Here is a 12,797-nt window from a genome sequence, read left to right on the forward strand (position 1 = left end):
TCGAACAGTGAGACTAAGTACGTTGTATGTAGTAACAGTGTTCTAGGCTCTAACTTAAGAAAGGTTAAGTAGACGAGTAAGACGCTGTTGAAGTCTGTGTTATCATGAGTGTGCTTCGGCAAGATGTACATATGACTGTAAATATTTCGCTGTAATATACCTTCAAGTTTTCATTACCTCCAACCTGCCTCCTGCTTCATCGACACCGATCATCTCCTTGACGGGACTTCAATCCATATCAAGGAGATCAACGAACGAGAAGGAAACTTAAATGTGTTAATGAAATCTAAGAGACAATAACGCCAAGGAAAGTATAGGGGACGTTATTAAACCGAATTCTAAAGTAAATGTAGAAAAAGAAAAGTGGGGGAAAAGATTACTTGCCGCGGGCAGAAACCAAAGCAGCGACCTCCGAATATATATATATATATATATATATATATATATATATATATATATATATATATATATATATATATGAGTACGCACACTGCAAGACAAAGGCGTCTCCCATGTTAAGGTGATGTGCTGCTGCTGCTGCCAGCCACTCTATAGCTGCAAACTTCCTAATCTCATCTGCCCGCCTACCTTTCTGTCTCTCCTTCACCCGTTTGCCTTCTCTGACAATCCAGTCGGTTACCCTTAATGACCAGTGGTTGTCCTGCATACGTGCTACCTGCCCGGCCCATGTTCATTTCTTCTTCTTGATTTCAAATGTGATATCCTTAACCACGGTTTGTTCCCTGGCCCACTCTGCTCTCTTCTGGTGTCTTAAGATTACACCTATTATTTTCCTTTCCGTCGCTCACTACGTCTTCCTCGATTCAAGCTTAACCCTTTTTGTAAGCCTCCGGATTTCTGCTCCGTAGGTAAGTACCGGCAAGGATGTAACTGTTATATACCTTCCTTTTGAGGGATAGTGGCAATCTACCAGTCATGATTTCAGAATGCTTGTCGAATATGCTCCATCCCATACTTATTCTTCAAGTTATTTCAATCTCGTGGTTCGTCTCCATGTTTACTACCAGTCCTGAGTAGACATACTTATTTACAACTTCGAGTGCACTGCTACCTATAATGAAGCGCTGTTCTTTCCCAAGGTTGTACATTACTTTCATTTTATGCAGACTAATTTCAAGACCTACCTTTCTGCTCTCTTTGTCTAACTCAGCAATCTTTAACTGTCAAATCAATACTAAACCGGATGTGCGCGCATATCAGTGGTGATGACCGGATGGTGTGTACTATAGCTTTGCTAATGCTTGATCCATGCGTTCCGCTGTTCACGTTTCATTTGACAATGATAGTACATTTATTAAACACGAATAGTACATTTATTAAGCAACGCCGCTACTACAATTCTGTTCTTATATAAACTGTACGTTTGGCTCCGAAATTCCTCTTTGTTCATCGCGTAACTACGGCTCTGTGCCCTTGATATCCGTCGTGCAGTACAAAGGCTGTGCCATACCCCCTCATTACGCCTTCTGATTTTTTTTCTCCTCGGTGGCACCCAAGCCAAGAGTAGTACAAAAAAAAGTTAAGAGTGGGCACTCGCATAGACCCCTGTGGCTGATGGGGGTTCGCACCGCATCAAACAGGCGCGGAGAAATTTTCAACCTCATAGATAGAAACCGCAGAAAGAATGATCTGTAAGGCCATTTTATAGAGAGCAGTAGAATTACACGGCTTACGAGAACACTTCTGTGCATGTGATGGTCTCTGCAGGTCATACTTTTTTAACGCGTCATTTGCATGCATTGATTAGCGTAGTGTGACGTGTACCGCCCAATTTGCAACCACACGATGCCATTCTGTGTTTGTGCAGACATTTTCAATAAAACACGAAAATACTTGCAGAAGAAGAAAACATTTTTTTCATGTCATATTTGGTAAACACATGCCCCATTTCTTTATGAATATTAAATGAACACGGGCACAAAGAGATATGTTTATTGCACTGCAAAACATGACAATACAGCTACCACATCATTCTAAGATATACAGATGAAATAAACAAATAGGCGGAATTATTAAAAGCCCCGCAGAACAGTAAACTGCTGTACACGGACAGCTACACTTACAGGGCAGGACGCAGAGCGGCTGCAGTTGCCGTAGTACTTGACTCCGAATGGCATGATTTGACCGGAAAAAAAAGAGTGTGAAAAGGGGTTTATTGGCGTGTGTTGCGACGACGGCTCTACGATGAAAACATATTCGGGACAGAGCAACGTTCAGGCAGATGCCGGCGACGATCATCACAAGGTGAGCGAGACGAGCCCAGAACCCAGTATCCAAGCGGTGGCGATGTTGCTTGCCAACGATGCGTTTTCTTCTTCACAATTTGCCCCTGCCGAAAAGGAGCCATCCTGGCGACCTAAGAGTCTGGAGGCAGAGGGATATGGTATGGCTTAAGGCGGGCGACGTGGACGATGTCACATCCATGCCGGCGCATGCCGTCAGATGGGGAAAGTGGCTCAATGAGAAAATTCACCGGCCAGGTTTGCTCGGAAACGCGGTAAGGGTCCTCATACTTTGGGACGAGTTTTGAGGAAAGGCCGGGGGTTTGGTAAGGAACAGCCAGCCATACAAGTGATTCCGGGGAATAGCTGTGGCTTCGTGAAGAGTCGGCGTTGTTTTCCTTCTGGCGCTGTTGTTTTTGTGACGTAAAGGTGCGTGCGAGTTCACAGCACTCTTCCGCTTTTCGGTCAGCTTCGGACACAAATGGGCATTCTGATGCGTCAGAACGGTATGGAAAGAGAGCGTCGATGGTGTGGGAAGGTTCGCCTCCATAAAGAAGAAAGAAAGGAGAAAATCCAGTGGTAGACTGTGCTGTGCCGCGGTGTTGTATGCGAACGTGATGAATGGAAGAATGCTATCCCAGTTAGTATGATCAGATGTCACATACATCATGAGCATATCGCCGAGAGTGCGGTTGAATCTTTCCGTGAGCCCATTAGTCTTCGGGTGGTATGTCTTGGTCTTGCGATGAACAACATGACATTCAGAAAGCAGAGCCGTGACGACGTCTGATAGGAAGGCTCGACCTCGGTCACTTAGTAGTTCTCGAGGTGCACCATGTCGTAGTATGAAGCGATGGAGGACGAAGGACGCTACGTCCCACGCAGTGGTACTTGGAAGGGTGGTGGTCTCAGCGTAGCATGTTAAATGGTCAACAGCGACTATGATCCACCTATTTTCATCTGATGTTTTCGGTAGAGGGTCATTGAGATCAATTCCGATCCAATCGAAAGTTTTGGCAGGGCACGGAAGCGGCTGAAGCGCACCGGATGAGTGGAAAGGCGGTAATTTGCGGCGCTGACAGTCCTGGAAGCACATAACAAATTTACTAACAAAATTATACATTCCGCCCCAGTAGAAGCGATGGTTAATACGTTCGTAAGTTTTGAAAACTCCGGATAGGCCACTTTGGGGATCGTCGTGAAGTGAGGCGCATATTAGTGATCGCAAGCTGCGGGGGACAACCAAAAGCCACTTAAGACCTTCAGGGGGGTAGTTGCGTCGGTGTAGCAGCTGATCACGAATGGCGAAATGAGCATCTTGACGTCGGAGAGATCGTGGTACGGCAGTGGTCGACGATCCAGAGAGACATTCAAAAAGGGGAGCGATCCACGGGTCCTTGTGTTGTTCACTGGCAAACGAGTCAAGGTCGAGAGATGCGACGGAATTGGTACCAGTGGTCCCACAGGCCGAGTCGGAAGGTAAAGGCGAACGGGACAGGGCGTCAGCGTCAGAATGCTTGCGTCCGCTGGGATAGATGACGCGAATGTCGTACTCCTGGATTTGCAGTGCCCACCGAGCTAGGCAGCCAGAAGGATCTTTTAATATGGCATGTTGAAGAAAGCACGAGCCGCCGTGCACATGGCAAAGCCTACCCGTCCACCTCCGAAGATCCTGCCTCCCGTGTTTCAGGGTACCAAAATGTAGAGAAAAGGACGAACCACCGCGCCAGTGGTGAAGCCCACCCGTTGACCTCTTCTTTTTTTCGAACACTCCTCTGTTCCTAATGATGATATTGGCGCTCTTTGTCGTTCACACAATATTTAACATAGCGAGCCAACAAAGTGCATGGTGGTCCGTTACCAGGTCGAATGGGCGACCGTACAATTAAGGGTGGAACTTGCCAAGTGCCCACACTAGCGCTAAACACTCCTTTTCAGTGACGCTGTAATTGGCCTCAGGTTTAGTGAGCGTGCGACTCGCATAAGCGACGACGTATTTGGAGTAGCCCGGCTTGCGTTGGGCAAGGAAAGCGTCAAGACCAACCCCGCTAGCGTCTGTGTGAACTTTCGTTGCAGCTGTTGGGTCGAATTGCCGAAGAATGGGAGGAGAGGTTAGCAGACTACGGAGCGTGGCAAACGCGACGTCGCAGTCAGGAGACCAGGATGAAAGGCCTGTGTCACCACGTAGGAGGCTGGTCAGTGGTGACATGATCGACGCGAAATTTCGAACGAAGCGCCGGAAGTACGAGCATAGTCCGACAAAACTGCGTAATTCTTTCAGTGTAGTAGGTTTCGGGAACTCAGCTACTGCACAAAGTTTTGCAGGGTCAGGTAGAACACCATGCTTGGACACGATGTGTTTTAACATTGACAGCTCTCGCGCGGTGAATCGGCACTTTTTAAGGTTCAGTTGGAGCCCAGCGTTGGCTAAACACGTCAGAACCAGTTGGAGCCGAAGCAAATGTGTAGGAAAATCGGGAGAGAAAACGACAATGTCGTCGAGGTAGCATAGACACACAGACCACTTCAGTCCACGCACTGTGTTGTCCATGAGTCGTTCAAACGGGGCAGGAGCATTACAAAGCCCAAAAAGGCATTACGTTAAATTCGTACAGGCAATATGGTGTAACGAACGCAGTTTTCTGGCGATCAGCTTCTGCCGTAGGAACCTGTCAGTATCCAGATCGTAAGTCTAAGGAGGAGAAGTATTCGGCTCCTTGGAGGCTGTCAAAGGCGTCATCGATGCGCGCTAATAGACGTTTTTCTGCGTCATCTTGTTTATTCGCCGGCAGTCGACGCAAAATCGCATCGATTCATTTTTCTTTCGAACTAGAATGACAGGAAATGTCCAAGGACTGTGCGATGGTTGAATAACGCGATGGCGTAGAATCTCTCCTACCTGGTCATTGATGGCGTGACGTTCTGTAGCAGAGACGCGGTACAGTCTTTGACGCAATGGCCGGTGCGAACAGGTGTCAATGTAGTGGTGCACTGCGGAAGTGCGACCCCATTGCGCCTGAGAAACGTTGAATGAATTCGCGAAGTGCTGGAGGCGATTAGGAAGCTCGGCGCGTTCTTGAGCACTTATGGTGTCGGCGATGGAACTCGAGATGTCACTCGACGAGAATTCCAGTGGGGAAAGGGCATGAAGTTCGGTCGAGGCGCTACTGCACGATTCGTCTGGAATGTTAAGAAAGAAAGAAGAATCAAGGTACTCCACTCGACCAAGACATTCGCCGCCAATTAGCGTAAGTGGTGCGGAAAGGGGGTTGTGAACAAAAATATTAATTTGGCCAGCAGCGACGTCAAGTGCAGCGAAAGGCAAGGAAACGGCTCTGTGGCTCATGAAAATGTCGGAAGGTGTAAGCATGACCATAGCATCGTTATGGTCATCGCAGCAAACAGGGACAACGGCAAGAGAGGCTGTGGAATTTCAGTGTCCTCACGCACGATGAGTTTTGGCGACCGATCAAGAGTTACGTGCAAGGGTTCATCACACAGGTGCGAGAATTGAACTTCAGTGCATGCGCAGTCGATGACGTCTTGATGATGTGACAGAAAGTCCCACCTGAGGATACGTCATGCGAGCACACCGAAAGGACGATGGACTCGACAACGTACATAGAGCCTTGGATGAATATGCGGGCCGTATAGGTGCCGAGAGGTAGAACTGGTTGTGCGCTAGCCATACGAAGCGATAGTCGAAAGAGCGGTGTGGTCAATTTGCGTAGGGAGCGGCAGAGCTCGGTGGCTATAACAGAAACGGTAGCACCTGTGTCGATGAGGGCAAAGGTAGAAACACCATCGACAGATATGGTGACGACGTTAGCAGGTGAAGTGCGAGGGCTTGGGCATTTCAACAAGGGCGCAGTTCTTGCCTCTGGAACTGTGGCGTTCAGTTTTCCCGGTTGGAGAAAGCATGTCGGCGACGCATTGGTGGCCGTTATCGCCTGCGAGGAGACGGAAAGCGGGGAGATTGAGTCTGAGATGGTGGCTGGGGTGACTGAGACTCGGGAAGGTTAGTGTAGCCATAATGCGGTGAGGGATAGGGAGCAGGTAGGTGCATGGGCTGTAGGTCATACGGGAACGGCCGAGTAGCGTCGTGGATTGTTTGAAAGTGACGGCGACAATATCGTACCACGCGTCCTGGAGTACCGCAGATGTAGCAGATCGGTCGATTGTCAGGAGTGCGCCAGGAATTTCAGACTCGCGGTGTGGTCCAAGGTGTCGAAAGAGGGGCGAAGTGGGGAGCAAGTGAAGACATGGGTGGCAAAGGCTGCTGGCGGGGTCTGCTGCGTCCCACCTGGGCATACGTAAGAGGCGTGGCTGCGGGCTGCATAGCAGGCACATAGGGAACAGGCGTGGCCACAGGCTGCTGGTGGGCAGCGACGGGAACAGCTTGAGCTACCTCTTCGGCAATGACGTCGCGGAGCGGGGAGGGCAGACGAGAGGATGGTGACTGCTGCATGAAGGAAATCAACGATCGTTGCCGAGCTACTTCTTCACGCACAAAGTCTTTAACCTCTTGCAGGGTCGGTGAGTGATCGTGAACAGAAGTAAGACAGGAGAGCGAGTCGGCATGTGAGGGAAATGGTTGAGTCAGGGCACACTGCTTCCTCAACTCGTCAAAACTTTGGCATAACGTGACAAGTTCCGCAACGGTGGCAAGGTTACGGGCCAGGAGCATCTGAAATGCACCGTCATTTATCTCTTTGAGGATGTGCTAAATCTTCTCAGACTCAGGCATGGCGGTGTTCACACGGTTTCAAAGATCAACAATGTCTTCGGTGTAACCAGTGAACGATTCCGATGGCTTCTGTGTGCGAGTCCGCAAGCGTTGTTCGGCCCTGGACTTGCCGACAGCGGGTCGGGCAAAAACGTCAGCAAACGACGTTTTGACGATGAACCACGTCAGAATGCCGTTTTCGTAGTTGTTATACCACGTTTCGGCAACGTCAGAGAGATCAACGTGTCCGCGTCATCCCACTTGTTGTTTGCGCTCACCAGTTTGTAGTGGGTGAACCAGTCTTCCACGTCGGTCTCATCAGCTCCGCTAAAGACATTGGGCTCTCGCAAGCGGAGAACTCCGGGAGTGCTGCAGGATGGAGTGGAAGAACCAGGTTGCGGTTGTTGGTGGCCATGATGGGAGGTAGCGTTTGGGTGTGCAGCTCCAGGTTTAGGCGACGGTGAATGGCAGCACCCAGGTTCAGGCGACTGGGAATGTCAGCAACCTCTACCAATTAAAGAGAGGCTTAATGGCATGTGTTGCGACGGCGGCTCTACGATGAAAAAACAATCGGGACAGAGCAACGTTCAGGCAGATGCCGGTGATGATCAGCACTAGGCGAGCGAGAAGATCCCAGAGCCCAGTACCGAAACGGTGGCGATGCTGCTTGCCAACGATGCGTTTTCTTCTTCATAAGAGACAAAATTTTAGCAATATCTTCTATCCAACCTTCACGCGAATTTTTGTCAATGGACTTCTTTCTTTCGCGAAAAATGGTCACGAGCAGTTGCCGCAGCTACAACGCATTAATTTTCAATGCCATACAAGCACTAAGGAGACGGAGTGTTTATTCACAAGATGACGCCGTAGACTGAAAGAAACATTTTTCTCGAATCACAAGTCGTCTTATAAGGCGCCCGTAACACGAGTTTAAAGCAATCGAACATCACAAATAACGATGCTAAGCGTAACTGCTCTCTTCACAGAATTTAACACATGCAATTAATTCGAACTACGTGTACCAGTGCAAAGAAAAGCTTACGACGCCAGCGGTGATTCACTTTCTCCCTTCTAAAAAATGATTTTCTCGTGAACAAACTGCGCAGCATCTCAAATAGCTGTTTTCTATTGTGAAGTAATCCATGAATATCATGCGCGAAGTGAAGAGCACGAAAATGCTGTAGGCACTGATCTGTACAATGCGACAAATGTTTGCTTAAGGCTTGAGTGACGAGTACAATACGCACTTTGCAAAATAATGAAGGCGTACTTACGAAGCAGAAACCAAGCAGAGAGGCAGACGAAACAGGCGAAGACCACGACGCACGTCGAGCATGCTATCGCTCCTCTTTTATCGCGTTGTCCTGCTGCTGTCCTAGCTTCTTCATTGGCTTAGATGCTCACGGATACGGAACGTGATAATGTTGCCGCTGTTCGACGCCATGCTGCACTTCTGTCATTTCTGTCACACCCGATTCATGCCCGACCATGCCCTACAATATCGAACCGTCTAATCGCGGATGGTAAAGACGAATTCAGGGCTGCACTGCTACCGATTGAAAGCCACGTCTGCAGCCACATACACAAGTAAATGTATGGTGCACTAGAAAAGGTACTACAGTACATAACTGCAACGTGCGTTTTCTTAAGAGAGGGAGTGATGTATTGTCCTCTAACGGCCAACATGAAGCTGCGCAGCCCAACCGCTTTAGGCCGGTATGTCCACTCTCGTAGTTTATATGTGACTCTTGCCCCAGCCACGTGCTGTCTCCCCGTCCTTCACTTCTTTGATTTTGCTTCTGTCATTGTCGGTGACTGGGACGCATATTCTAAAAAGTGCTTCTCTGATGTAATGCGTATTGACACTGGCGCGACGGTAGTGTTCGCTGCAAGCTTTTGTATAACAGCTTGCGTGACATCTCACCTCAGAGTCCGCCCCCCCCCCCCACAGCGCCACCCTTTTGCAATACTGCCCCCCTCCCTATCTAGACACATGGGCACATTTACTTAGAACTGCACGATATATATTGTCATCTGGCTACGATCTTACGACCTCTGTGTTTTGTGTACTCTTGAATCTTTATGAATCTCATGGCATAATATTTATGGGGCGTTCGTTCTTAGCTCGTTAAACCATCAAGATGCTGTTCTTACGTTGAGTAATTACAGGAATGGAATTTAACGGCCCTGCCGCTCCCGGATTTGAACGGGCAAAGTTTTATTTCAGTTCTGGGGAAATTAAAAGAATAAAATCACGACAAGTTTCAATTCTCCAGAATGGAGTCGGAATGGGATGAAGATGCCTACTCCGCAACACTGGAACTAACCCATCAACCCGTATTTAAATACACGTAGCTGTATATCATTAGCGCTCATCAAGTACGGCGTCCACAAAGAAGTCTTTCGAGAAGATTTTTTTCTTCTTCTGAAGGTGCATTTCAGGCCATGGTTCAAGTAATTTTTTTATTATAAGGGAGCCTCTGTCCACTCTTCCTAGTTTCTTCCTTCCTTTTTAGCTTTCGTTTGCGCATTTTACGCTTTTCAAAAGAATATAATATTACCACAGTATGGAATTCCAGGAAGCTGGAGCGGAGTAAACTTAGCGCGCGAAGCTATTTTCATGTCCTGCTTCCAGCCGAAGTCGGTGAAATAACGTCTCGGTGGGCCGTGGAAGATCTGCCACTATTAAGAACTTCCTGTGGGGATCAACTTCATAAATTGATGAGGGCTTTGATTTAAGGCAATGAAATCGCTCCTTCATGAAGTAGTGGTTGGGTCCTTGCGTTATAATATTTCAAATATCCGCCCAGACATAGGAATTGTGCAGTACCATCCTTAATTTTAGGCTTTCTTGACGACCAGGCGTGCCCCTTTATTAACCTTTATTCCAATGCGGCAGGGTATCCATTAAAATACGTTGTTGTGACCCTGCGCTGAGGCATACTCTACAGTTTCTGCGATAAATTGTGCCATGTCGCCCTTACTCTAAAGTGATCTCGCATCTATGATAATAGTGAAGGGTGGATTAGCTATCCATGCATAATACCCGCTGTTCTATTCCAGTATTGGGGAAGATTAAAAATGACAGTGAGCAAAGTAACACCTCACAAGTGCTGATATTCGTTACATTCTATCTTCTTTATATTTACAATCCGTGCAGAGAAAAAAATCGCATTCAAGACGGAATAGTTGTGGCCCATATCAGCTGTCACGCTGATTTTTCGCAATCATCATACAGCTCTAGGGCTCGGGTTATGGACTGATGACGTTCAAAGCGACCAGACTCTGTGTACGCTTACGACAGAGAGTACGTCTTTTGTTTTCTGTGATTTACCTCGCTCTTTCCCCTATTACATCGAGCTAAAATTTCATGTGGGAAAATCTTGTACACTTTGGTTAAGTATTGACGAGCGCACGCATACATTATGACTGATACCGCAATATTTAAAACTATAGTAGCTGACCTTGTTCAGTAATATAAATGGCTTCCGACTAGCATGCAAGCAGCTTGAAGTTCATTTTGTATTATTTTGGGATATATAGACAAACGATATGAGTGATATCGACACTTTTATGCTAAGAAAATAAAATTTCTTTAACGAGTTTGTGTGCTGATTTTATGATGCTGCATTATGTGTATATTTTTAGATGACATTTTGCTCGTTAGCAACAGTACGGAAAGCCAAAATGTTGCCCTATACCTATTTACCTTGATAAAAGTTCGCAGAAAGGTTCCCCAGGAAGGCTTTCTCGAAGTTACTTTGGAAATTCGAGCTGACAAAAACCATATAAATTTTGAAGAGACTGACGTATTCGTCTTTCGAACGACTATGTGTACAAAGGAATACTGGCACTCAATTTGACGCTCCCGTTTTTTTATCCGTCCGCCCTTAGGTGAATACACTGTGCCTAGGGGATCCGTTGCTGTCGCCGCTATCTACTTCCTACAGCGACATCCCAGGTACCATGAAAACCCGGATGTGTTTCTGCCGGAACGATTTTTAAACACCATGGAAGAAAATCCTTTCTTGTACATTCCATTCTCCGGTGGCTTTAGGAGCTGCATTGGTGAGTGATATAAGAAAAAAAATCTAGAATAAAAATTCGCTGAATATGGGTGATAACATTATTATGATAATATGATAACGGCTTTTTAAAATAACTGTTGTACTCTACTGTCATATACCATATTCACGCGTTATTTTAAAGACAGTTTTTGTTTTCCGTTGTCAGTAATACGCAACAACACCTTTTTTGTTGATTAATAAATGCTTCTGTTTTGAACTATTTATTCTTAATTGTACTCATTTGCTTATAGGCGTTAAATTGTTATATAACTGTTTTTTTATTTATCATAGCTCGCTAACTTCATTTTGCATATTTTTAGCTATTTTGTACGCTACTCAATACTCCTTGCTACTGCAATACCCTTAAGTAAGCACGAATTATAACTGGTCCCCTGCACAGATTTTCACATTTTAACCTTCTGACACTGGGTATAATATATAAAACCGTCTGCGCTCGTGCTCAGGGACAAAAACGCCACTTCACAATATTTAGTATAACGATGGCCTGTGCAATCACTCAAAACAACTGTCTAATGTCACTACATATGTGTTCGCAAACAGTAACATTGGCTCTGATATAAGCGTTAGAGTCGAAACAACGCTGATATGAACTAAATAAATACGATGGAAACAAAGGTACGTGCACTTCTTGGCCTCCTATCAATTGCCCCGTTCCCATCCGTGAGTACTGCACATACGTTAAAAGCAAGAAGTTTGAGATAGATTAGAAAAATTTAAAAGAGAGGCACATCAAGATCACTCAGTATGTATTTGCTTTACATCTGGAAACCCTGGGCCTATATGGTTTTCACTTTATATTTTTCAAGCAATCAACTCAGAAACTGAGGCCTCGTAATAATATCATGGCTAACAACGTAGCGGAATCCTTACCTACAGCCAAAGCCTTTGCTGAACTTCCTCTTTGGCATGCTCACTGTATGTGCATGAATTCGACATTATTTGCAAAAACAATGAAATACGTTTGTTTGAGTTTCATGAAATCACACCGAAATAGCATAGGATTTTGTGCAAAAATATACCATACCTAATCAGCATTTTTTTTCTCTGGGCAGGTCGAAGGTTTGCCGATTTGGAAGATAAGATTCTGATAACCCAGATCATGCGTCGTTATACAATAACCTCCAAGCTTCGGATGGATCAGCTGCAGCTTTCCTTCGAAGTTGTGCTCAAAGCCATTCAAGGCCTTGAAATCAAGATTCGCCCACGTGACAAAAGAATGAAAGAGCGGACGTCGCATGCGGAAGGTTATTTATAAGAAGGCTTCAACCCTAAGCGGGATTCGTTTGTCCTAACAAAAATGTATTTAGACAGTAGACTGGCTTCATGCATCGTGCCTGTAGACTGGGTTCTTACAGACCAATTTGTCCTTTTGTAAATATATACTTGTATAAATAAAAGCCATTCACAATCTATATGTAAAAGTTTAAAAGTTGCATGCTACTTTTTTGTCTAATTGTTCTCTATAGAATGTCTGTAAATAAAAATGAATGAATGAATAAACTCATTTGAAGTCCGGAGGTTCCCTTCAGGTCAGGCGAGGGGAAGAAGGGATTAACCCCTCTCCCACCCACCCTTCGTCGATGATGATAGTAATGCGTCACGTGACTGCTTGAAGTCCATGGGCCTCGCTCCGGTGGTCTTGTGGCTAAGGTACTCGGCTGCTGACCCGCTGGTCGCGGGATGAATCCCGGCTGCAGCGGCTGCATTTTCGATGGAAGCGAAAATGCTGTAGGCCCATGC

At 46.3% G+C, this 12,797-nt stretch overlaps 1 protein-coding gene across 1 annotated transcript in view; it reads left to right on the forward strand.

The window, feature by feature from the left end:
* Window positions 1-12,574, forward strand: part of LOC119161235 (cytochrome P450 4V2) — a 118,333-nt gene extending 105,759 nt beyond the window's left edge. The window contains exons 10-11 of the mRNA XM_037413609.2: window positions 10,864-11,037; window positions 12,110-12,574. Coding sequence (XP_037269506.2) covers window positions 10,864-11,037; window positions 12,110-12,312 — 377 coding nt within the window. The 3' untranslated portion in view covers window positions 12,313-12,574. The remainder of the gene's footprint in view (window positions 1-10,863; window positions 11,038-12,109) is intronic.
* The last annotated feature ends 223 nt before the right edge of the window (window positions 12,575-12,797 follow it).

Source organism: Rhipicephalus microplus, chromosome X (genome assembly GCF_043290135.1).
Source record: "Rhipicephalus microplus isolate Deutch F79 chromosome X, USDA_Rmic, whole genome shotgun sequence".
Classification (NCBI taxonomy): domain Eukaryota; kingdom Metazoa; phylum Arthropoda; class Arachnida; order Ixodida; family Ixodidae; genus Rhipicephalus; species Rhipicephalus microplus.